The sequence below is a fragment of the Lithobates pipiens genome, unplaced genomic scaffold (genome assembly GCF_037356315.1).
Source record: "Lithobates pipiens isolate NorthernLeopardFrog02 unplaced genomic scaffold, aLitPip1_a1.2 Scaffold_37, whole genome shotgun sequence".
NCBI classification, from domain to species: domain Eukaryota; kingdom Metazoa; phylum Chordata; class Amphibia; order Anura; family Ranidae; genus Lithobates; species Lithobates pipiens.
The window spans coordinates 20,751,135-20,778,866 of NW_027507825.1; the positions used below are offsets into that span (position 1 = coordinate 20,751,135).

Consider the following 27,732-nt stretch of genomic DNA (forward strand, 5'->3'; position numbering starts at 1 on the left):
CCACTGTGGTACAACACACATTTCTGCAACCAATCACTGTGATGTATTGTGGTAATTCAATGCAGCTTGCTCATGCACCTGCAGCAAATAATATTCAGGGGTGTGTAAACTTTCCTTGTGGTTGTTGCCAGTCTATTAAAAAAAAAAAAAAAAAAAATGCATGGCAAGGGGCAAAATAACCGATAAGCAATAACCTACCGCAACCCAAAAGAGGTGTTCGGTGGTCCAAAGTTGGGGGGTTCATAACCTATGAACCTGGGGTGCAGTGGGAGTGGCGGTGTGTTCTCTACCTGCATACTTTGTGCGGATAGGTGTCCCTCTTTCCCACCTGAGGAAGTTGAGGGAAGTCATTATAAAAATAAATAAAAAAAAAGGTCTTCTACAAACATTCATTCCCTATGGCTGATACCCGCTTTGTTTCGTTCTGTCTTGCAGATTTCACCGAATCCCAGCGCCGCACAAAAAAAAAAAAAGCTCAATTTATGAATCGAAACACATGTTGCATTTAATTAGATTGCGTTTAGTAATCCCAGGTTTCAATTTATAGAGCATAATAAGCAGTAATATAATAAATGTGCTAATTCATTTTATTCATGTTATGCTGCTTTCGCTCTGCTCCTCTGTGTACAGATATTTATACAGTACACAGACATCGCACTCCGAAACAAAGAAAGCGCCGGGCTGGAAATAAATGTTTTACAAAGAGAGGGATGTTATACAGAATGCGAGAATCATTTCTCTTGGTCTAGAATTTGTAGACACATATGCACAGGGGCGGACTGACAACTCATGGGGCCCCCCGGGCAATAGGAGAAGATTTTGGGGCCCCTGGGCAATAGGAGATTATGGGGCCCCCGGGCAATAGGAGATTATGGGGCCCCCGGGCAATAGGAGATTATGGGGCCCCCGGGCAATATGAGATTATGGGGCCCCCGGGCAATATGAGATTATGGGGCCCCCGGGCAATAGGAGATTATGGGGCCCCCAGGCAATAGGAGAAGATTATGGGGCCCCCGGGCAATATGAGATTATGGGGGCCCCAGGCAATAGGAGATTATGAGGCCCCCATGCAATAGGAGATTATGGGGCCCCCAAGCAATAGATTATGGGGCCACACAGTATACACACACACACACACACACACACACAATAAACACACACTGAATACATATACACACACTGAAAAGGTACTGGAGAGGCGGGGCAGCTATAATCTTGGGATTTTTTTTTTAAATACAGATTTTTACATACTGTCCCTGGTTTTATTGAGGCTGGCAACCCTAATGGGGCCCCTTTGGTGGCATGGGGCCCTCGGGCAGTGCCCGAATGGTCAGTCCGCCCCTGCATATGCATAAACACATACGTAGACAGGGCGGCTTAATATGTCCATTATATATTTATGCTGTGCTTCTTTGTGTTTATTTTATTATGATCAGGAATAAGATATATATATATATTATATATTCTATATATATATATATATATATATATATAGTAAATTCACATGCATAATTATTTTTTTCTCTAATCAGAATAATTATAATTATTTGAGATGAATATGTTATATTTATTAACTGCAGCCAGTGCCGGGACAAGGTCATCTAGAGCCCAGGGTAAACATGCCAAACTGCGCCTCCCAACAACCTCTCCTTCCCCCCCCCCCCAAGATGTATGAGCATTATGTGTCAGCAAAAATCTCCCCATGAAACACTGAACACTAATCTGCATGCTTACCCCCAAAGCATAAATTCCACCTCCTCCCTGTAAAAATTCCCCCACCCCTGCTGAAAACCCCCATGTCAGCACAAATCCCCCCCCCAAAAAACAACAACACAAAGGGGGTTATTTACGAAAGGCAAATCCACTTTGCACTGCAAGTGCCCTTGGAAGTGCAGTCACTCTAAATCTAAGGGGTAGATCTGAAATGAGGGGAAGCTCTGCTGATTTTATCATCCAATCTTGTGCGACCTAAAATGCTGTTTTTATTTTCCTTGCATGTCCCCCTCGGGTCTACAGCGACTTTACTTACTTTCAGTGCAAAGTTGATTTTCCTTTAGTAAATAACCCTCGCAGTCATCCCTCCTAGCACAAATCCTCTACCCCTAAAATGTGGCCATCCTAGTACACATCTTCTCCCCCCCCTCCCAACACAAATCCCCCTAAATCACCCCTCTTCTTAGCACCCCCCAAATTTTCCCTCCTAGAACTATACTTATCCCCTGCAGCCGCCCAAATTCCCCCTTCCAACATAAATACCCCCCCCCAAATCTCCTTGTAGTGCCCCCCACCTCACATGATACCACAGTGCCCAAGGCAGCCGCACCTCCTGCACACCCCTTGCCCCGGCCCTGCCTGCAGCCAACTCAAGGGATAAACTCGCATGCAATATTTGAGCTCTACTTTTAAGCAAGGGTGTCGGCTTTCTGGAGGGTGTTAACAAATGTGCTAAATTTACCGCAAAGGCAGGAGAGATCAGCCTACACAGACTGCTGAATGATTCACAGAAGGGACACACTCTCTCTCTTTGTTATATGCAGTCTGTCAAAAATCAGCCAACATTGCCTCGGGAGTCACGCTGCTGACTTGTTTCTAAAGGTGCAGGAGCTGAGGCTATCACCCTGATCCCGTCTTCACAATTTGGTGTGCCACTAACAGGGGCGGACTGACAACTAGTGGGGCCCCCGGGCAATAGGAGATTATGGGGCTCCCAGGCAATCAGAGATTATGGGACCACACAGTATACACACACACAGAATACAGTCACACAGTATACACATACATGTACTCACAGTATCCACAGACATATTTCTATTGGCTGAGAAGGTAATGCAGAGGCGGGGCAGAACATGTTTCAAATCTGTCTGATGGACTCAATTCCTATCAGGAAAACTTTGTCTGTATGCTGGTCCGGTGGACCAAATACGACGCAAGGGAAGCCATTGGCTACTGGCTATTGAACTTCCTTTTTTAGTCCTGTCGTACGTCATTGCGTTCTAAATGAACGGACTTTCAAAATGGACTTAGTCCGTTCGTGTATGGCCAAGTCCGTTCGTTCGGAAGTCCGTCGAACTCCGCCGAAAGTCCGACTGACCTTTTCTGCTGGAAAGTCCGGTCGTGTGTACGCGGCGTAACCCTTTAAAGTGGTTGTAAACCCTTACAAACCACTTTGACCTACAGGTAAGCCTAGATTAAGGCTTACCTGTAGGTCCAATAAATATCTCCTAAACCTATACGGTTTAGGAGATATTTCCAAAAAGACAACCACCGCTGTCTACGGCGCCTGTGCCGTAGACAGCGGCACGCAGGCGCACTGGGCAGGCCGCAGTTCGTGGCTATATGCTGTGAGTGTCGGCTCTCGTGCGCATGCGCGGGAGTGACGTCATCCCTGCTCCGACAAATCACAGCGCCGGAGCAGCGAGACCCGGAAGTCTCTCCGGGATACATGGCAGTGGCAGACATGAAGACGGAGGACCGATTCGGGGGCTTCGTTTTTAGGTAAGTTATTCATAATGAGCTAGTATGCTATGCATACTAGCTCATTAGGCCTTTGCCTTGCAGGTTGCTCCCCTCCCCCCCCCCCCCATATGGGTTTACAACCACTTTAAGTTAGCTGGACTTAAAAAGAGGAAGTCTTAATGAATGCTTAACTGAGGCCAGTTTTAATCATATTTTTAGTGACCAATAGATAAATAAGCACCATCTGTATATGGCTAGTATTTCAATGTGGTCACTTCTACCATTCTCTACATGTTACCTGTTACCTATCATATCATATATACCAGGGATATGCAATTAGCGGACCTCCAGCTGTTGCAAAACTACAATTCCCATGAGGCATAGCAAGACTCTGACAACCACAAGCATGACACCCAGAGGCAGAGGCATGATGGGACTTGTAGTTTTGCGAACAGCTGGAGGTCCGCTAATTGCAGATCCCCGATATATACAGTATACCCGGACAAGCCTGAAAAATGAGCACACAAGCAATGCAAGGATTTCCTAATCGTCAGGCAGTTGAAGGGTTCAGATTGTCAATCAACAGAATTATTTACCTTATAATGCTCGAGTGCATCCAAAGCCAAGGCATGTCCCTCCGGCGAGTAGATACATAAGGCTGCTATCAGTTCAAACACTTGTTTTTTCACCATGACATTGGACGTGTCCAGAGCTATATAGGAATACAAACACAATCAAGTCTCTATGGGGTAAGACCAATGAAGAGGAGTAAAATATTCACATATATCAATGAAAGGCTATAAAATTGGAACTCTTATGCCGTGTACACACGACTGGACTTTTTGACAGCAAAGGCCCCACGGAACGAGTCCGTTGGACAATTCGATCGTGTGTGCGCTCCATTGGACCTTTGCTTGACAAAAATCCGGCAGACTTTAGAAAAGGAACATGTTTTAAATTTTCCTGCCAGAACTCCGCCGGACCGAGAAATCCGCTCGTGTGTATGCTAATCCGATGGACAAAAACCGACGCTAGGGCAGCTATTGGCTACTGGCTATGAACTTCCTTATTCTAGTCCGGTCGTACGTCATCACGTTCGAATCCATCGGACTTTGGTGTGATTGAGTGTGTCCAAGTCCGCTCATTCAGAAAGTCAGTCGGGAAGACTGTTGGACCTAGTCCGTCGAAAAGTGTGTGCATGGGATTAGGGGGGAATCTGGTGTCTACTCAGCAGATCCCACTAGGCAGCATCCACTGTGCCAATTTGGCAAAGTTGGGTTGCATAATAATGATAATAATGAATCAGACTGAAAAAAAAAAAAAATCACAGTCTATGCAAGGGTGTAATTTTTGGAAAATTTGTTATTATTCGTAGAGTGTCGAATTCATTCGTTCGTATTCGTTGAAATTCGCTATTTATATATGTATAGACATTCGTGATAATGATTCGTAGTTTGGAAAGTCGTTTGTTTATTGAATCTTTTAACACACACAATGACAACGTCTCTTCTCCTCGGCTCCAATACAATACAACATCCTTCTAACTCAGTTCTCAGGACTTTGCCAGTAATCCAACCTCCGGCACAAAATTAATTAGCTGATTGGACAATAAGATTTACTTTGAGCTGACCTTTTGTTTCATTAGATCTTTAAAGAATTAACGAATCATGTCGAATTCATTCGAATTCATTCGTTATACTTCTTTCGTATTCGTTGTTATTCATTATTTTTTTATTCGGACATTCGGATGCATCCGAATGTCCGAAAGATGCAAAATTTGGCTGAATTTCGATTCCTTACAAAACTAATTGCACAAGCCTAGTATTTACCATACGGTACTTGTGGGCCTCTGCCTGGGGTAACAGGGTACTGTGGAGCAACACCAACATACATTTTTTTTCTATTTTTCTTAAGCCTCTTACCCTTCCAGTGGACATAGCACCAGCTATCTTACCTTGATGGCGAACCTTGGCACCCCAGATGTTTTGGAACTGCATTTCCCATGATGCTCAACTACACTGCAGAGTGAGCATCATGGGAAATGTAGTTCCAAAACATCTGGGGTGCCAAGGTTTGCCATCACTGCCTTAGGCAAATCATCCCTTGATCCTCGCTGACACAGTTTTTTTATTTTTATGGATGGATGATGCTGAATTTAAAGGGAATACATGTAGCGGTTGTTTTGCCAATGGTTTTTCCTTACTAAAGCAAAGCATTCATATAAAGTTATTTTTAATAAAACTTGAGAAATGGGCAAACTATTTTTTACAGTTTTAGGTAGAAAAGGAAAGGGTAAAGACCAGTGTCTATTTTGTTCTATCAGTATGTGTGTTGTTGGGAAGATTTTCCTTCACTTACTGTGCCAAAGACGTCGAAGGAAGTACGAGGCAAATCTCTCCAGCGTGAACAAATGCAGCAAAAAAAAAAACAGAAATTCTGGGTCTGGTATGTTTTGGGTCTAAACGTGGTGTGGCAGGTATTTCAAGTATTTGTTATAGCAATCCATTATTTTGCACCAAATGATTTTAATTCCCATCCTCGGAGCCTTGGGGGAACCATCTACGGCACTCCTCCAGGTGCTCCCGGAGCTTGGGTTCACCACTCACAATGATGGCCCTTCACATACTGCCTCACCTTACACAGTTCCCTTATGCCGCGTACACAGGATCGGAATTCCGGCCAGAAAAAGACAGATGAGAGCTTTTCATCTGAAAATGCGACCGTGTGTACGCTCCATCGCAATTTAGCTGTCCGAATTTCGGCCAGCCAAAAATTGATAGCGTGTTCTCAATTTTCCCAACGGAAATTCCGATCGTGTGTATGCAATTCCGACACGCCAAAAAATCATGCATTCTCATATTCAACTACGAGACGGAAGCTATTGGCTACTGGCTATTGAACTTCCTTTTTCTAGTCCCGTCGTACGTGCTGTACGTCACCGCGTTATAAACGATTGGAATTTGGTGTGACCGTGTGTAGGCAAGACAGCTTAAGCCGAATTCCGTCAGGAAAACCATCAGAGCTTTTTCCGACGAGAATTCCGATCGTGTGTACGCGGCATTACTGCCACCATGGACAGTTCCAAGCTTACCTTTTAGCTGGCCATACACTGATTGAAATATGTCCTGTCCAGCAAAGACTAGCCAAATTTCAATCAGTGTGTGGGCTCGACCGCTTGACAGAAGTTGAATATTTAACCAATTTCTATTGAAGCGACATGTTAAAGTAGAACTGTAGGCAAGGCTTTTTTTTAATTTTGAATAGAGTAAGGTAGAGTTCTAACCCCCGTCAGATTTTTGTTCACCATCTGTGTCCCATTGTGGAGATTTCCCTTCACTTCCTGTCCCATAGCCAAACCGGAAGTGAGAGGGAATCCCTGGAAATGAAGGGAATTCCTTTAAGTTACATCGATTTGAAGGGGTGCCATTGAAAAGATTAGGCTGCAACTTGTCATGTGACTTTGACGGCCAAAGCCGCAGTACAAGTCTCTCAAGTGCGAATGGGGCCTCAGACATAGTTAGGGGGAGTGGAAATAAATACCTGTAAATGTTACCCTTAGCCCTTGTACACACGGTCGGGGATTCCGACAACCAAATCCGTTGGAGTAATTCCGACGGATTGATTCCGGAAGAGGTCCTGAAGTGATGATGCATACACACGGTCGGACTAAGTTGTCGGAAAATCCGATTGTACATAACGTGATGACGTTATTTCGTTACGACGGGACTACGTTCAGGCTAGTAGCCAATAGCTTTTGTCTAGGAATTTGATCTGAGCATGCGTGGCACTTTGTCCATCGGAGTAGGCTACACATGATCGTAGTATGTCCGATCGGAGCATTTTGACGAAAATTTTTACCAACCAGTTGGAAAACTTGGTCCGTCGGATATTCCGACGGAAACAGTCTGATGGAGACCGCACACAGTCAGAATATCCAACAAAACGGTCCGATAGGAAACATTCAGACGGAATCTCCGACCATGTGTACAAGGGCTTACACATTACTTAGCATGCATGTTAGTCCATTATATAGTTATTTTAGATGAGGATAAAGATGAAAAGGCATTGGAGCAAACCAAGGTTCATATGACAAGCTCACCTTGAGAAAGCTTTCTGACATAACCTTCATTATTGACAATATATTCGATCCCCTTATGGGAATTCATTAGTGTTCGGACACAGTTTATGCAAGTAAGTTGTAGAAGAGCATCAGAGATTCTTGACACTCCCCTGCCCGAAAGCCGGTCCAAGGCCTCAAGTAGAAGATCCAGACCACTGAGCTCCAGGAACTGAACCATCCATTGGTCATCACTACTCTCCAGTCTCTTCTTCAGGCCAGAATAGTTCACCACGGATGGGATTTGTAGAAGACGAATACAAAGTTCTGGATCCGCATTCTCTAAGTTGGCCTCACTTTGGTCCGAATCTTGGGGTGACAGCTTTTCTTTCAGGCTCACCCATTTCTTATGGGCTCCTTCTTTGCTGAGAGACATTTTTGGTAGTTTTTCCTAGAGGGGGAAAAAACAGACAAATAAATAATATAGCCAATATGAAGAACTCATTTAAAAATCTTATTTGTGCTTATAGATTTCCATTATATAAATGTAAACCGAGCAGTCATGTCATGCTAGTTACATAATAAGGCCGGACATTCTGTCTAATATTGTAGCAAAAAGGTGTACCTGGGTGTACTTTGAAGGTTTTTGTATGGCCGTGACAAAAAAAAAATTCTAATGACAACTGTGGGAGTATCACCAAGCAAATGCTAGCTCCTTTGACTCTGTAAACTGATATCCTCCTTTTGGAGCGTTATTCAAGAAAAAACTCAAACCACAGAAATACAGAAAGGAGTGCCAGACCAAATCCAGGAAAAATGGTCCAATAAAAATGTAATTGTTGGTAAAAAAAAAAAAAGTTATAAAAACTGCCAACATGTTTCAGAGCCAACACCATTCCCCCTTCATCAGGTCTACGAATCTAAAACATAATAATACTGATGAAGACTTATGTCTAGCTATGTATATGAGTATATACCACAAATTCTAGAACATTACATAATACCAACAAACTTTTCACATGAACTTCAGTTGCCTTGATTGAATTAACAATGCCACTCATCCTTCATCAGGGCCAGGGCTATCTTTAATATTGACTGGACCCTGGGCAAAAAATTTCTTGCCCCCCCCCCCCCCCTCCCATGCAATTTCACGCTCTACCTGCTCTGAGACATACAATAGCAGTTAGACTTAAAATTTGTTTACTGTATGAGATCATATTGCTAGAGGTTACAGCACACATTACGGCTCACTGATTAGTTGCTAGAGGTTACAGCAAATTATTTCTGCTTGTTAATTGGTTGCTAGAGATCGCTGTACAGTAATACTGCTCACTGATTGGTTGCTAGAGGTTACAGCACATCGTCTCCTCTCTGCAGTGGAGCATGATATACATATCAACGTCGCCTTTGTTTACAGATCAATATCACCGGCCGCAGCTATTTACCTAGTAATGCCGCCCCCATTTACATATGAATGCCGGTTATTTACATGTAAACACAGGGTCTGCAGGTGAGTCATCTGTACACAACAATAGGGCAGAGCTGGGCAGCATTAGTAGCAGCACTTCACACTGAGATATCGGTACACAACACAGGACTACAACTTCAAGGGAATTTAAACTGGGATAGTTGGCAAGTATGAGGCACCTGCTTTGGGCCCCACAACAATGACAGGGCCCAGGGCAGCTGCCACTTTTGCCCTGCCTTAAAGACGGCCCTGATCAGGGCCACTCAGCAATTGGTATCAGGTTGTTCCTCCATGTAAAGAGAGTTCAATACAGGTTCCTATACAGATCTGTGAAGTCACCGTTTTTCACAGAGTTCATCCAAGCTTTATCCTATGTTGAGCCCTGATGAAGGGGGAGTGGTGTAGCTTCCGTAATGCATTGGAGCCACAATGAAGGGGGAGTGGTATAGCTTCTGAAATGCGTTGGATGCTTTAATATGACTTTTTTTTTCCAACAATAAAGATTGTCTTGGATTGTTTTATCCACTTTTGGTTTGGTGCTCCTTTCTGTAATTTTATGGTTTGAACTACTGTTGGGTACCCATTGAGGGAAACCTGTTTGTGTGAAAGCCGTCTAGCCAGAGCTATTGAGTTCATTTGAAGTTTTTCCTTCATCTGACTACACATGCAAGTCTTATGCCACGTACACACAATCGGGAATTTCGGCCAGCAAAATACAGATGAGAGCTTTTCACTGTAAAATGCGACCGTGTCTATGATCCATCGGAATTTAGCTGGCCCAATTCCTGCCAGCAAAAATTTGATAGCGTGTTCTCAATTTTCCCAATGGAAAAACGTTCTATCGGAAATTCCGATCGTGTGTATGCAATTTCCGATGTGCAAAAACTCACGCATGCTCAGATTCAACTACGAGATGGAAGCTATTGGCTACTGGGTATTGAACTTCCTTTTTCTAGTCCCGTTGTACGTGTTGTACGTCACCGCGTTCTTGGCGGTCGGAATTTGGTGTGACCATGTGTAGGCAAGACAGTTTGAGCGGAATCTGTCAGAAGTCCGTCGGAAAACCATCAGAGCTTTTTCCGACAAGAATTCCGATCGTGTGTACGCGGCATAAAAGTTCCCAGCGCCTCTTTGAGCATGTTATCCCGATTTAAGGAAAAGACTGACGCTACAGTTTATTCTACTATGAACCAATTTTATCATGAAAAACATTGGATTCTTCGTTTTCTTGGTGCTGTCATTGCATTGTATATAAAGATAAATGTTGTGATAGTTTCTCTTTAAGAAAACAAAACTCTGAATTTTAACCACTTGCTTACTTGGCACCCCTCCTACCCAGACCAATTTTTAGCTTTCAGCGCTGTCACAATTTGAATGACAATTGCGCGGTCATGCTACACTGTACTCAAATTTAATTTTTATCATTTTTTTCACACAAATGGAGCTTTCTTTTGGTGGTATTTAATCACCACTTGGGCTTTTATTTTTTTGCTAAACAAACAAAAAAAAAAACAGAAATAAAAACAAAAAAAACAAAACGTTTCATAGTTTGTTATAAAAATTTAGTAAATGGGTAATTTTTCTCCTTCATTGATATTCGCTGATGAGGCTGCACTGATGAGCACTGATGGGCACCGATGGGCTGCACTGATAGGCACAGATAAGGTGACACTGATAAGACGGCACTGATGGACCCTGATGGGTGGCACTGATGGATGTCACAGGTAGGTGGCACTGATGGACACGTAGGTGGCACTGATGGACACTGGTAGGTGGTATTGATAGGCAGCACTGGTAATCAGGCACTGATTGGTGACATTTATAGGTGACACTATGGGCACTGGTAGACGGCAATGTTGTGCACTGGTAGGTTGCACAGGTGGGCACAGAAGCCTCTGCAGAGGCTCTCCACGATCAGGACTGATGTCCCTCTCACAGCCACTGGTGATCGGCTTTTTTTTTTCTGAGCATGAGGAAAAAAATATAGCCCATTACCAGCTCTGTTTACATCACATGATCAGCTGTCAGCCAAATATAGCATTAAAAAAAATTAAAACCAATGAATGACTTTCACTGATTTAGGATGCAGAGAGACTTACAGTAGAGCACAGCACTGGACAGGGGAGCGGTAGCTTCCAAAGTTAACGTTTCCTATTAACAAGCTGGTGATTGGTTGCTAGGCAGTATGCGTAACCAATCCCCAGCTTGTTAATAGGAAAAGTAAACTTTGGTAGCTCCCGCCCAACCTTCCTCCCCACCCCGCCCCCACCTCATCTAGTTCTTTGCCAACACCCCCTGTATGCCAGGCCCTGCTAGAAGAATGACAGGGGGCGGAGGCTGGGAGGATAATCGGCTCCTATTCAACCCCACCTGCCGGCGGAGCCCACCCCTCCCTCCGATGCGGCTCCATATAGACCTTCAGCTTATTTCCTCTCCCCTAATGCGAGCAGGCAAGTGGAAATTTTGAGGGCTGCCCTAAAAAGTTAGGTGTCTATGCTTGTCAGCTATGTGTCAGGGTTGGGATCAGCCCTTCCTTCTCTGAGCTGGCCGCTCAGCTGTCGGCTAATTGTCAGCGCCTATCTCTCCACAGGTACTCAGCTGTTGATGATATCCTGCTCGTCACTTCTGCCTACTTAAGCCGTTCAGCCCAGATGATTTCTGCCTTCGCCTTGGTCAACATCACAGAGACGCTCTCCTGCAGTCCTGTTAAAAAAGACTTGCTTGGCTGACATTCCTTCTGGCTCCAGATCCTGCTTGCTGTTTTACTAGGCTCATCTCCGGCTCCCTGACGTTTGGCTTGTCTGACTATCCGTTTCCCGGTCCCTGAACTCTGGCTATGTTTTGACTACGTTTGTTCTATTTACTTTTATTATTAAACAAGTGTGATGTAACTGTACTTCCGTCTCGGTCTGATTTCATGGTTTCTGAAACTATGACAGCCAAAGATGAATTATCAAGTATTGAATTGAATTTGAATTGAAATTGCCAAGATTTCCTCCATGCATACCTGTGGTGCACCAGCCCACCCAATCCAGTTTGTCCATAATCTGGTGATCTGAGAACGCCTTCTGTCTACCTGCCAATATTGCAGAAGAGGTGCTCCCAAACACACCCACCGCAGATCTTTTGGTTCCTTATTCACGTATATAAAAAGAACACAAAATGTTTGATTCCAGAATATACACTATAGTTTCCTTTTAGGCAGCTTTTATATATATATATATATATATATATATTTTTTTTTTTTTGTGCCTTGACTCACCAGACCCGTGAGAAATTTCTTTGCATTTAAAAGAACCACAACAATGTTTTTGTGTTTTTTTTCTCTCTCTGTGGCTTAGTAGAGCATGACATTACACTTGTACATTGAGGCTGACCCTGAGCTCAGCACAGAGCCACACACAGTTGGGGTATTGTCCCATAACAATCGCTGTGTATTTCCATGCCATTCTTTCCCGCACTAAATACAGCTGGTAAACAGCGGCCAAATCATGCAGAGGTTACACACAGCGCCAACTCCCCCCTAGGAACATTCTTGGCAGCTTTATCCAAGTCAAAAGATCTTAAAGTGGAAATTTAGATGCATAGAAACCAATCGGCTTCCAGGTTTTTTTTTTGTCAAAGCTTAACTGAACAAGTCAGCAAGAATAGCCCCCAACTGTCCCCGATTTCAAGGGACCGTCCCTGATTTGGAGCAATGTCCCCATTTCACCCTCATTTGTCCCTCATTTTGTTCTGATTCATATAGCTGTATATAAAATGCACTTTTTATCTTTAAAAAAGTGTTTCCCAGTGCTAAACCCTTCATCCAAACTCTAAATTGCTGCATTTGTACATTTTAAAAGCCAATATAAAGGAAAATTAGTGGTAAAAAAAGCCCTTGTGGATTTAATTAACCTTTTTTTGGGTTAATTCTCCTTTAAGGGGGTGTGGTGGGGGGGGGGCGTGTCCTATGCCTACATATGTTTGCTGATAGGTGTCCCTCCTTCCCATCTCAAAATGTTGGGAGGCATGAACAAGCTGAAGTTTAGAAGCTGATTGGCTACCACATTTTGCACTCTCCAGTTTTAATAAATCTCCTCCTATGTCTCTTTTGCAATAAATTATTTTTACCTGCCTGTTCATCTTTTCATTGACAATGTACGCAGAGGTACTCATTGGAATTCCCAAAGCACTAGGTGCTAGCTAAAGAGCCCCTAGCCATCCAATAAGGGATGTGTCACTGCTCAGTAGATGATACATTGTACTCAGGTCTTGTTCAACAATCGGGGACCAGAGATCAAGTCTACATTCTCCAGGGATCCACCAACATTTTCTAGGCATGAATCGCACAGCCTATCAGAATCCACGTTATGTGCAGTGGGCTTCGGGTCCTGTAGATCCAAGGAAATATAGGGCTGCCATTGGATCACCCCCTCCTAATAAAAGTAGTTGCCTGGCTGTCTTTGGTGTCACTGATCTGAAGATGTTTGCATGTTAAAAAGCCATAACTCTTCATCTACTTACTTGTTCCAGAGCAGCCGTTGAATTAGCATGTCAGGCACCCAAAGCCACTATTACAGCAGTGGCAACGTACCCCCCACTGTGGTGCCCCACATTGCACATGCAGTGTGTTGCAACAGCCTGCCTTAAAAAAAAGTAACTTCTGAATTCTGTGCATTAAAGTGGAACTAAAGGCAAAACAATCATTTTGGATAGAGTAAGGGGGGGACTAGTGTCCCTATTTGAAGTTTTGCCTTCAGTTACGCTTTAAAGAGTAATTCTACTTTCGTGGGGGGGGGAAAAAATAATAATATAGTGTATACAATTGTGACAAAAGTCATCTTCTAATTTTAATGTTATTAAAAATGACCTTTCCTTGTCAATCTGCAGTGCTGTTGTAGCACTGACCCCCGAAGGAGCTGCTGCTTTGATTGGGCTTACCGTTACCTTCTTCTACCTTGATCTGCGTCTAGGGGTTTCCCGTGGTAGATGGCCCAGTAAACTCAGAGACTGACGACAGATCGGCATAAAGGGATTTTTATTTGCAAAAAACGTAGACAACGAACAGTCTCTCAAAATAGGATCAGAGGGTTAGGAAGGAAGTTTAGGTCCTCTTATGCCGCGTACACACGACCGGATTGTCCGGCGGACTAGGTCCACCGGACCACAGTACGCCGGACAATTCGATCGTGTGTGGGCTCCAGCTGGCTTTTTCATCGTAAAGTCCGGCGGACTTAGAAAGTATTTTTGATTTAAAATTTGTCCGCCGGACTTGGCTTTCAGCGGACAATCCGTTCGTCAGTGTGCTAGTCCGGCGGACTAAGAATGACGCATGCTCTGAAGCAAGTACGAGAAAGAAGCTATTGGCTACTGGCTGTTGAACTTTCTTTTTCTAGTCTCGTCCTACGTGCTGTACGTCATCGCGTTAGAAATCGCCAGGCTTTCGGACCGTCCGTGTGTGGCCAAGTCCGTTCGTTATAAAGTCTGGCGGATTGTTTGCCGGACCAATTCCGCCAGACAATTCGATCATGTGTACGCAGCATTATGCCGCGTACACACGGGCGGACTGTATGGCGTACTTAGTTCGTCATACAATCCGACGGACAGTCCGTCATACTTTCGACTGAACGGACTTGACCACACACGGATGCACAAACAGTCCGTCGAAAGCTTGCGCGATGACGTGTACAGCACGTACGACGGGACTAGAAATAGGAAGTCCAAGACACAGCAAAGCACCCTTCCGCCGTGTAAATCCTTTCTGGGCATGCGCCATTCTTAGTCCGTCGAACTAGCATACTGACGAGCGGATTGTCCGCTGAAACCAAAGTACGACGGACAGAATTTTGAAAAATCCAAAATTCTTAGTACGCCGGACTGCACGCTGAAAAAGTCCGCTGAAGCCCACACACGAGCGGATTGTCCGCTGAAATGTGTTTTGACGGACTAAGTACGCCATACAGTGCGCCCGTGTGTACGCGGCATTAGTGTCAAAGTCCAATAATGAAGAACTTGCTTACTTTGACTGCATCCAGAGAATAGCCATTCACAACTGGATGATCACTCAAGTTGGATAGTCCCTCTCTCACAAGGCCTAGCAGCCAACATGGTGCTTTACTCAGGAACAAGTCTGCCACAGACGTTGTTGTAGACTTCAGGAAACGAACACTTATGGAACACTCGTGTGATACCTGGATCTTTCAGCCAGCTTGGCGATACCCATGAGACCGGATTCTCTTGGGTACTTCAGCCCCTCCAGGCTCTTGCTAAGAAACCAACCCGTACGTGGTCTTCTGAAGAGTCCTCCCCTGGATAGCTATGAAGTTACTGGGCCTCTCCAACTACCGGAGATGGCACCGGATCACCTCAGAATCCTGCTTTAGTTTCCTTGCCTCGGGCTAGCCAGCCCCGAGACAAGTCGGTGGATCCGTACCCCAGGCCATAGCCTTCCTGGGGACTGGTCAGGAGGACCAGGACCATGGAGTCAGAACATCCTTCTGGACCGGAAACCCCGAACCACGTGACATCCGCATCTTAAGTACCCTCTCCCAGAAAGCACAGCAAGAGTGACACTCCCACTGGGCAGACTCCGAGAGAGAGTAAACTTAAAGTACCCAACTAGACTGTGGTTTCATGCCTGCCAGAAGAGACAGTGCCCCTTGTGGCCAGGCAGACTGATGCTGAGGTCCAAATTTAGAACAATTGTACTCAAACCAAGTGTAACCTTAACTTTCAAAAAGCATAGCGCATGCTCTTCAGGAGCTGGCACTACACTATCATTTTCTGTAATATGCAATGCAATACGGCAACCTGGAGGTGTTATCTACAAAGAATGTGTGCAGAATGCCCCCCAAGATATGTCATTTCCTGCTTGTGTGATTGGCTTACTGATTTTCTCAGAAGTCTGCACTGAGATACAAGTCAGATTTTAGGGACGGGAAGGAAGCTGACTGTGGATGCACTTACTGCTGATTGCTAGAAAAAGGCTTTTTTCTATCTATTAATGTGTGAGTACCCCGTGTATGTAAATTTTTATTAAATGCTATTTGTGAAATACTACACTATGGTATTCCCTCTCTATTAATCTATTGGGTCCTCTGGAGCAATAAGAATAAAATTCAAAGGAGAAGGTGACCGAATTTACCAGGAGAGAAGACATTTAAAGAAATCTATATACCTCTATGCGAATCCCTCCTTGCTATAGGTAAGGGGCCACTGCCCACTAAAGTGTGATCACAGCGGGATTAAGCACTGGGAGATCCACACCTCAGTTGAATTTGCACAAGTTTGCACAAAGCACTTGCACTTAAAGGAGACTGTTGTTTATTTATGGACTTGAATATATATATCTTTTTATTTTTGATGGATTTCAATATGTATATTTAATCTATAGAGGCCGGATTCATTCTGATATAACATTAGGTTGCAGCCGGCTCTGTAGTGCGTTTACTATTTTATATATATATATATATATATATATATATATATATATATATATATATATATATATATATATATATATATATATATATATATATATATTTTTTTTTTTTTTTTTTTTTGTTTATTCTAAAGTTTATTCCTATGTGATCAGGAGAGGGTACCCTCTTTTTGGTCTAGGTATACTCTCTTATTTTCTTGTATATCATTTGTTTATTATTAGGGTGGTTCACTTATATCACCTCTGGAGAGTGTTTACTTATTTGCACATTTATAAGACGCACTTGGCACTTTATGATCAATTCACTGTTTAGTGGCTTTGCACTCAATTGAAGCAGTTGTGTTTCTGTGGAGGTTTTCAATTGACTCTGTAGTGCGTTTACTTTTTTTTTTTTTCTGCACTTTATCAAAATAGTAATTTTCTAAGAGACTGTTTTTAGTTACTTACCTTTGTTCACTTGATTTTCATTTATTTGGATTCTATCACCTTTGTGGTGTGTTTATTTTATTTTATTTAATGTAGCACTTTGCACTTTTTGATACTATTCAGTAGACATTTATAGATATATATTTTTATATTACACTATTGATTTATGTAATTAGGCATTATACTTATCACCCTCGGAGGGTTATTTAATATAGGGACAGCGCAATACCAACATATCTTTAGTTTCATATTAAGTGGATACGGTGTGATCCATTCCGGTAGTAGCAGCAGCCCCTGACATTTGATAGATCACCAGTGGTAGCGCAGGAATAAAACACTATCATTTCAGGCATCCCCTGCAACAAAAATTTCATTTTTGGGGAGATACTCCCAATAGGAAATCATGTCTAAAAGGGATACAGACCCTGCCACTTTCCTCATTCGATCTTTGCAGGTCACCCAGCTGATTGATAATTACGAAAACAGAATGATAAAAGGTAGGAAACTGCAACAAAGTTTGTTACAATCCTTGCAATGTAATGTACAAACATCACCCAGAGGGGATTTTTTTCCCCTCAACAAAAGTAGAAATTTAAAGAGTTACCCTTTAAGTGCTCTTTTTTCTAATATTTCCACTAAAAAGTACCCATGGACATAAAAAAATGTTCCCCCATATCAGCCAGATTGGGTGACAATCTAGGGCAGGGATATGCAATTAGCAGGCCTCCAGCTGTTGCAGAACTACAAATCCCATGAGGCATAGCGAGACTCTGACAGCCACAAGCATGACACCCAGAGGCAGAGGCATGATGGGACTTGTAGTTTTGCAACAGCTGGAGGTCCCCTAATTGCATATCCCTGATCTAGGGTCTATGCAAGCTTATCTCAACCTTGCAAATAAATGGGATGCCCTAACGCAGTGTGCCTTATCGCACGGTAACGTGTTGTAGGAATGCTATGCATAGTTTAAATGGACCCCTATTTAGAAATCCTTTAGATCCCTTTCACACCAAGCTGCCTAGGGCGTCAGCGGTATTTTTAGCACCGCTTTACCGTAGTTTTAGCGGCGCGATTCGGCCGCTAGCGTGGTGGTTTTAACCCCCTGCATACTGGCCAAAAAGGGGTTAAATCCGCCCACAAAACGCTGATGGAGCAGCGTTTTGCCGGTGGTATTGCAACGCCGCCCCATTGATTTCGATGGGGAGCAGCGGTGGAGGAGTGGGGAGTTCACCGCTCCAAAGAAGCTGCTGGCAGGACTTTTTGTGATGCCCTGCCAACAGACCGCGGGCTTTCACACTGGAGTGAACGGCGCCGCTTTTTTCAGGCACTATACGGGCGATATTTTTAGCGCTGTAGCGCTTGAAAAACACCTGCAGTGTGAAAGGGGTCTTAATGCTCTGTCAGGTTTACTTTAAAGCGGAGTTCCACCCAAAAATGGAACTTCCGCTTTAAGTGACAGTGACCCCCTGACATGCCAAATTTGTCCTTTTTTAGGGGGGGGGGGGAAGGGATACCCTCTTTTTAGAGGCATCCAGCTCCCACTTCCTCCCGAGGCTTTGCGGCACCGGAAGGAAGATCACCTCTCCCCCCTCCCTGCAATCCTCTGGGACACGTCACAGGTCCCAGAAGATTGCCCTGGCCATTCACAGCGTGCTGCACGGCTCGCGCATGCCCACAGTAGGAATTCCGGCGCCGTGGAGAGGAGGGAGAGACAAGCGAGGTTCCGTACGCCCGCATCACTGGACTGTGGGACAGGCAAGTGCCCGATTATTAAAAGTCAGCAGCTACACTTTTTGTAGCTGCTGACTTTTAATTGTATTTTTTTTCAGCGGAAGTCTGGTTTAAAATGTAAATGCAGCAACCTGGACTTTGTAATAATCTCAATGTGAACTAACGAGGTTCCATTATTTGTAGACATAACAGACCTTTTTCTTATTGCAGGGTAACACTTCATAGACTTGCTTTGTTCCTTGCAATGCGGTACTATTGAAGTTTTCACAGGAAGGAAATAGTGATTCGTTTCCGTACAGCGGCTCCGTTAGATAATTATTTTATTGATGACTGATGTCAACACAGCTGGTTGTTATTGGTAGAATAAAAAAAACTACAAACGTGCTATAAAACATCCAGCTTGTTCTCTTCACAAAGAGCAAACATCTATTCGGTCTTCATCCTTCCCCCAGAGGACAATATAGTATATCTCCACCTTTCTGGTGTGTCCCAATAAATGCAATCTATAGATCTTTTCATTGACCTTAAAGCCTCATACACACGATTGTACTTTGTACAAACTTTCCTGTGGATTTCTGTACAAAGGGCGTTGGCCGTGAACTTGTATTGCATACGCACGGCAGGACTTTTTCAGCCAACTTTCACCAAATCACGTGGCTTTTCTGCTCTTTACCGCCACCCTTTGGTCAACTTCTATATTGAGGTCTCATCTTTTGCATTGGTTCTGAGTATGTGTGTTTGTACTTTGTACAAAAGTCCTATGGTTTTCTGTACACACGATCGGACTTTGCTCCATCGGACTTTTGTTGCCAGAAAGTTTGTCCGTTCGCACAGCCAACAAAAGTCCGATGAAAACCGAAAAAGTTTGTCAGATGGAGCGTACACACGGTCGGATGTTGCCTTAAAACAGCCAATTTGCATGTTTGTTGTCAAAAAGTCAGATCGTGTGTACGGGCCTTTAGAGCGGAGACTGCGAGACAGACCTTCTCATCCAACATCAGTGCCTGACCTCACAAATGCTCTTCTGGAAGAATGGTCAAACATTCCCATAGACACACTCCTTGTGGACGGCCTTCCCAGAAGAGTTGAAGCTGTTATAGCTGCAAAGAGCGGGTCAACTCAATATTGAACCTTACAGACTAAAGGCCCATACACACGATCAGACTTTTTGACAACAAACATGCAAATTAGCTGTTTTGGAGCAACATCCAACCGTGTGTACGCTCCATCGGACAAACTTTTTTGGTTTTCATCTGACTTTTGATGGCTGTGCGAACGGATAAACTTTCTGGCAACAAAAGTCCGATGGAGCAAAGTCTGATCGTGTGTACAGAAAACCATAGGACTTTTGTACAAAGTACAAACACGCATGCTCAGAACCAATGCAAAAGATCAGACAACAATACAGAAGTTGACCAAAGGTGGCGGTAAAGAGCAGAAAAGCCACATGGTTTGGTGAAAGTTGGCTGAAAAAGTCCTGCTGTGTGTATGCAATACAAGTTCACGGCCGACACCCTTTGTACAAAAATACAAGGGAAAGTTTGTACAAAGTCCTATCGTGTGTATGAGGCTTAAGACTGGGATGCCATTAAAGTTCATGTGTGTGTAAAGGCAGGCGTCCCGATACTTTTGGTAATATAGTGTACACGTTCATGCACATATAGGCGTTTAGAGGCAGGTGAATTTAGATTCGGAAAAAAAAAAAAAACGTTGCCAGCGCGTCCAGGAGCAGCAGCATTGTTGCATCAAAATGCACGTTTACACTGGGCGCATCAAACACTTGAGGGTCAATTTATTTTGATGGCCAGAATAAATGATTATTTTGGGCAATTAAACAAATACCCAAGTACATGACACACTTAATAATACTTAAGATTTTTCTCATTCTGTAAAGTTTTCGAATAGCTTTGATTACAAGGATGACCCTGAACACAGGGCCATCCTAAGAGCATCCATGGGCCCCTGGGCAAAGTAATGCTCTGGGGCCCCTACCGGCCTGCTCCAATTGACCCACATTGCTAGAAAATTACATAGAACCCCCAAACATTACAAATGTTTTTTTTTTAGAAAAGACCCTAGAGAATACAATGGCGGTTGTTGCAACTTTTTATCTTGCACAGTATTTGCGTAGCAATTTTTCAAATGCGTTTTTTGGGGGAAAGAAACAGTTTTGTGCTTTAAAAAAAAAGAAAAAAAAAAGTTAAGCTAACCCAATGTTTTTGCATATTGTAAAAGATGAAGTTACGCCGAGTAAATAGATGCCTAACATGTCACGCTTCAAAATTGCACACGCTCGTGGAATGGCGCAAAAGTTCGGTACTTAAAAATCCCCATAGGCAACGATTGAATTTTTTTTACTGGTTACATGTTTTGAGTTACAGAGGAGGTCTAGGGACAAAATTATTGCTCTCGCTCCCACATTCGCATCGATACCTCACATGTGTGGTTTGAACACCATTTTCATATGTGGGCGGAACTTATGTATGCGTTCGCTTCTGCGTGCGAGCTCACGGCGACAGGGGTACTTTAAATTTTTTTATTTTTTTTATTGTTAATTATACTTTCTTTTTTTTTTTTTTTACACTTTAAAAAAAAAAAAAAAAATGATCACTTTTATTCCTATTACAAGGAATATAAACATCCCCTGTAATAGGAATGTGGCATGACAGGTCCTCTTTATGCCGCGTACACACGATCAGACTATCCAGCAGACTTAGTCTGGCGGACAAACCACCGGACTGTCCGAACGAGCGGACCTGCCCACACACCGGACTATCCGCCGTACTTTTGAAATGAACAGACTTGCCCACACACGGAGGAAAGTCCGTTCATTTTGAACGCGGCTCCAGGTAGCCGGGACTAGCGAAGGAAGTCAATGTCGCCGCGTCACACGTCTCTGGCCCCATCACCTGGTATGGACTTAAAGGGGAAGCCCTACGCCGAAAAAACGGCGTGGGGGACCCCCCTAGGTCCATATCAGACCCTTATCCGAGCACGCTACCCGGCCAGTCAGGAAAGGGGGCGGGGACGAGCGAGCGCCCCCCCCCCCTCCTGAGCCATACCAGGCCGCGTGCCCTCAACATGGGGGGTGCTTTGGGGAAGGGGGGCAGCGCGGCCCCCCCCACCCCAAAGCACCTTGTCCCCATGTTGATGAGGACAAGGGCATCTTCCCGACAACCCTGGCCATTGATTGTCGGAGTCTGCGGGCGGGGGGCTTATCGGAATCCGGGAGCCCCCTTTAATAAGGGGGCCCCCGGATCCCGGCCCCCCACCCTATGTGAATGAGTATGGGGTACAATGTACCGCTACCCATTCACCTGTGAAAAAAAATGTAAATAAAACACAACACACAAGGGTTAAAAATAATTTCTTTCACAGCTCCGGGGGTCTTCTTCCGTCTTGGGGGGTCTTCTCGCTGGATTCCTCCGCTATCTTCTGCTAGCTCTTTTACTAGCGGAGGAGCCCAGCTTTCTTCTTTGTCGCCCCCCTCTTCTTCCGACTTCGGGGGTCTTGTCCCCCTCTTCGGTTCTTCTTGCCAGGCCTCCGCGCCTTCTTCTAGCTCTTTTACAAGCGGTGGCCCGGTCTTCCATCACCGCTGTCTTCGCCGCCTTCTGTTCTTCTCTTCTTGAGCTGTTGACTTGTCGCTGTCTCTGGCCACAATGACAAGGACGCGGCGTGCAGCGACTTATATAGGGACATTGCCGGGTGATGTCCCCGCCAATTATGATGTCACAGTCCCATCATCCTCGGCTCCCATATTCCAATAAGCCCCCCACCCGCAGCCCAAGACAACTAACGGCCAGGGTTGTCAGGAAGAGGCCCTTGTCTTCATCAACATGGGGACAAGGCACTTTGGGGTGGGGGGACGCGCGCCCCCCCTTCCCCAAAGCACCCCCACATGTTGAGGGCATGCGGCCTGGTACGGCTCAGGAGGGGGGGGCGCGCTTGCTTGTCCCTATCCCCTTTCCTGACTGGCCAGGTAGCGTGCTCAGATAAGGGTCTGATATAGACCTAGGGGGGGACCCCCACGCCGTAGGGCTTCCCCTTTAAGTCCATACCAGGTGACGGGGCCAGCGGCGCTTCTTTCGCTACCTGGAGCCGCGCTCAAAATAAACGGACTTTTCTCCATGCAGGAAAAGTCTGTTCATTTCAAAAGTACGGCGGACTAGCACACACACGGCCGTATTGTCAAATTTTGGTGCGAAACTACTTTCTAAGTCCGCCAGAGCCCACACACGGGCGGATTGTCCGGCGGATTCGAGTCCGCCGGACTTTTCCACCGGATTGTTTGAGTGTGTGTACACGGCATTACAGTGAGATGTGGGGTCAATAAGACCCCACATCTCACCTCTATGCTGGGAAGCCTGAAATAAAAAAATAAAAATAAACCGATCACAGCTTCCCAGCCGAAGCGCCACCGTTTTTTGAATGTAGAGGCCTGGCGTAACGTCATAACTTCATGCCCGGCCTCCAACGATCGTAGAGACTCCGGCGACCATCTGGTCCACCGGAAATCTCTATGGTCAACATCTGCAGCCAGTGGATCCTCTTTCCGACTCACCGATCGCATCGGTGAGTCGGTAGAAGCACTGGAGGGTGGCTGGAAGGAGGGTGGCGGGAAGGAGGGGGGATATCCCCTCTTGCCTCCCGTAAGAACGATCAAGCAGCGGAACAGCCGCTATGATCATTCTTATGGTGTAGGAAATCACCAGTTGTAAATGGCAATATCTGGATGTAGCTACAGGCATCATTCAGATTAAGGATGAGCTCAGGCCTGTTTCGCATGCTCCACGTACAGAGCCCGTCAGGAAGTCGGCGCAGCGCTGTGCTAATCACAGGCAGTGAGACATTGCCCCGATGCGCAGCTGCCGAGATTGTAAAATGTCTCACTGCCTGTGATTAGCTGCGCCGACTTCCTGGCGGGCTCAGCACGTGGACCATGCGAACACGCCAGAGCTCATCCCTAATTCAGATATACCTGTTCAAAGTCCGCCACGTCATATGGTGGCGGGCGGGAGTGAGGCAGTTAAACAAGTAGCAGGGTGTGCCCGTGCATTAAGATGGCCCTGCCTGAACTCACAATCGTCAGCTTTCTTTTCTACAGACAACTTTATCTATAAAACACTTTCAGCTCCATTCACTGAAAAGTGAAATGAGTTTTTACTGGCTAACTTTTCATCATTGAACTTACTTTGCTAATATTTTAGCAGTCTGATGAAATCATAAGCAAATTGTTTTGCGCACACAATATGGATGTGCCAAACGATGCGGACGCGCAAATTAGCGAATGCTAAATGCACATGTAGAAATTCATCAGTGAGTTTCTGGGGTTAAAGTTTTGGTTGTACACTCTGGGCAGATATAAAATACTCGAATGGAGCTCCGTATTCATGAATACATCATTACAGGTAGGATTTTCCTTTTTAATGAAAGCATTGCAAGTACCTGGATTTGGCCTGGCACCAGTTTCTATTCTCTGGACAACAGAACTCAGACTGGGGGGGGGGGGGGGGGGAATATTTGCACAAAGAACACATCAGTTGTGCTGCAGTGCAAAGAGTAGGCTGATAGCTGGAGAGATCAGAGTGACATAGGGATGAGCTCATCAGTCTGCTGCTTCTCCTTTCACTGTACAGTCACAGGCCAGGAGACAGACAAGACCTGTTAAGCCTCTTTCACACGGGGGCCAGAAGAGCCGCCTGCTCACCAAGGAATCTGTCCGCTGATCCTTGCTAAGCAGACGGGTGACAGGTCCGTGTCTCCTCCGCTTATACAGAGTGAACACAACCCGCTCTCCTCTATAAGCAGTCAGATGTAAAATGGACTGCCTGTCCATTTACATCTGACTGTCATTCGATCTGATCCGCCAGACGGATGAGGAACGATCCCCATCCATCTGTTTTTAGCAGGCCGGATCGAATCAGATGTTGGCGGGTGTCAATGGACAAATGTCCGTTAACATCCTCTGCTCCATAGAGGGCAATGGGTGGTCCAATTGTGTCTGCCTGAAAAACTGACAGGCAGACCCAATCAGTCCACCCATGTGAAAGGGACCTTACTTAAAGTGGTTGTAAACCCTGAGGCCGCGTACACACGGGCGGACTGTCCGCCCAACTAGGTTCGTCAAACAGTTTGACAAACAGTCCGTTCAAAATTAGCATGAACGGACTTGACCACACACGACGAACGAACAGTCCGCTGAAAACTTGCGTGATGACGTGAACGGCACGTACGACGGGACGAGAAATTCGGCGTCCGATACACTGCAATGCAACCTTCGCCGTGTAAATTCTTTCTAAACATGCGCGAGACTTAGTTTGCCGAACAAGCCTACACACGAGCGGACTGTCCGCTCAAACCAAGTTTCAGCGGACTGTCTTACGGAAATTCCGAAAAACTTTGTTCGTCAGACTGTCCGCTGAAACTGTCCGCTGAAGCCCACACACGAGCGGACTATCCGCTGAAACACTGTTCAGCGGACAAAGTTGGACGAACAGTCCGCCCGTGTGTACGCGGCCTTACAAACCACTTTGACCTACAGGTAAGCCTAGATTAAGGCTTACCTGTAGGTCCAAGAAATATCTCCTAAACCTACACGGTTTAGGAGATATTTACCCAAAGACAGCCACCGCTGTCTGCGGCGCATGTGCCGTAGACAGTGGCGCGCAGGCGCACTGGGCAGGCCACAGATCGCGGCGATATGCCGCGAGTGTCAGCTCCCGTGCGCATGCGAGGGAGTGACGTCATCGCGGCTCCGGCGAATCACAGCACCGGGGCCGCGAGACCCGGAAGTCGCTCCGGGATCCATGGCAGTGGCGAAGATGAAGACGGAGGACCGCTTCGGGGGCTTTGTTCTCAGGTAAGTTATTCATAATGAGCTAGTATGCTATGCATACTAGCTCATTATGCCTTTGCCCTGCAGGGTGTGCTTTTTATTCGATTTTTTTTCCCCTTTACTTCCTTTAAAGGATAAGTTCACCTTTTGCAACAAGGTACAACAATATTTTACACCAATATTCCCTACCGATTCATCGTTTTGACGGCGAGAGAGGGATCTTCCCCCTTCTCTGCCCACCCAGCCGTGCCATTCATTCACGGTGTTCTGTGAATGCTACAAGTATGGACAGCCTTTGAGGCTGTCGGCTTGTAGCTCTCAATGAACTACCAGGGCGCTGTTGAGCGCTCCAGTGGTCCATTGAGTCTTCCTGGTAGTCTGCTGATCATGGGTGCAAAGCTTTACAGGCACCTAACAAAAATAAATGCATTTTTTTTTTACTTGCAGGAAAATGTGCATTTATTTTATTTTATAAAGGTGAACTTATCCTTTACCTGCAGCAGAAAAAAAATCAGGTCTCCTTCTCTGCGAGACAGGGCTGTACTGTGTGACATAGCTGTGTAAATCTCAGGACTGGATGATTAGAAATACAAAGCCTTGGACAGGTATATATAATATATATATGTATGTATGTATGTATATGTAGCGGATGACATTTTGGATAAAGTGTCATACGCATGTAAATTTAGCTTTTGCCTCAGAACAGTAGGGGTTCTGAGGGTTAATTGTGTAGGTCGGCCTTAACATCAGTCTGGCCGGGCTGTGTTAGAAGTTCTGCTTGGTCATGTGGACAGTGAGGTGCACATGACAAGCCAGAACCAGGTCTGGTTGGATGTTTAGGTATCAGCCTTCTTGGAACCAATCAGTGGGAGTGCCAGGGCCCCGCTGGGGAGTCTGGGAAGGAGTACTTAAGATGTTGGGGTCACGTGTTCAAGAGAGGAGTTTGTGAGACCCGTGTGGTCTGTTCTTGTTCCAGGACAGGGGTAGCCCTGTGAGGGGTCCCATTCACAGGGTGTTTGACATCCCGCAACATGTTTCTGCTGGAGGCCCCTAATACACCTGCCTGGTCTGGAGTGGGGATCCGTCTGTTCCCGAGTCTTGGAACTGGCTGGTCCGAGGCGCAGTAACTGAGGGAGGATTCAAAGTGTCCGGGTGTGCTCTTGGCTTGGAGGGACACCGCAGCTCGTGGAAGTGACCGGGGGAGGACTCTTCGGAGGAGGGCCGGCAAGTGGCATCCTGGGAAGTTACTGAGTGGGGGGAAGGACGTTGACGAATCCACGCTTTTTCCAGTACTATTAAGGAGACAGGGAACATTCCAGGTACTGAGGAAAAAGGTCTGTTCACTCCCAGTTACAACTTGTACACGTTCATAGGATTGTTTCAAGTTTTGAGTCAACGTGCTGATTGCCATGATCTCTGGCTAGAGATCTGTTCAGCCTTGAAGTACCCAGCTGCGAGTGGCTACTCTCTCGTGGAAATAGAGACTTTGCTAGATCAGCAGTTCAAAGTTCCTGAGTTCTTCACCTGTGTCCTCTGTTCCCATGACAGACTGTGTTATTGGATGTTATCACGGCAAAATAAAACCTTTCAAAAGGACTTTATTTGTGTCAGCGTTCAAATTGTTGGGTATCAACCCTGGGAACCCCTAGACGTGGAAGAACAAGCCAAGCAGAGGTAACCGGTAAGCCCAGTAAGTTAAGGCCTATATATATATATATATATATATATATATATATATATATATATATATATATATATATATTGTGAGGGGTTAGCTCGGCAGCGGGTGTGTGTGACCCCCTGGATGGGTTCACAACACAAAATCAGGCACAGCAGACAGCGTTGTAGGTGCAAAAAAACAAAAGATGCGGTTTATTTATGCTACAAGCAGTGATACATATAACAGCCAAACAAAAATAAAACATGAAAATAAATCCTCGTCAGCTTGACCTCTAACTACACACTTAGATTCCCTGTCTAACAACTGAGTGCAGCCTTGTGCTGCACCAGTCCCTGTCTCTGTTGTAGAGGTTTGCCACACAGGCGTTAACTCACCGCACAGAACAGATATCACACTCCCCAGTCTATACAACACAAAACTGGTTCCAGGATGGAGCATCTCCCTAAGCATGCTGGGGTTTTTTGTAGAGGTCTTAATGAGCCCACTTACTTCAGCTGGGCTCATTAACTCTTCCCCTCTAATTGTAAAAGTCTGCATAAAGCCTGAATCTAGGACACACATATTTCCCATCCTGGATACAACCAGGTGACTTTACCTGCGTGCTGCCACAATATATATATTTATGGCTGGAGCCCTATGGCCGATACGTATCTGA

General features: G+C 45.2%; 1 protein-coding gene across 4 annotated transcripts in view; it reads right to left on the bottom strand.

Moving 5' to 3' along the window:
- The window catches only part of INF2 (inverted formin 2), a 188,674-nt gene that overhangs the window by 94,958 nt on the left and 65,984 nt on the right, over positions 1-27,732 (bottom strand). For all 4 annotated transcript variants that reach the window (XM_077466809.1, XM_077466808.1, XM_077466807.1 and 1 more), the window contains exons 2-3: positions 7,556-7,964; positions 4,053-4,168 (exon numbers count right to left, since the gene is read on the bottom strand). In XM_077466809.1, coding sequence (XP_077322935.1) covers positions 4,053-4,168; positions 7,556-7,964 — 525 coding nt within the window. The remainder of the gene's footprint in view (positions 1-4,052; positions 4,169-7,555; positions 7,965-27,732) is intronic.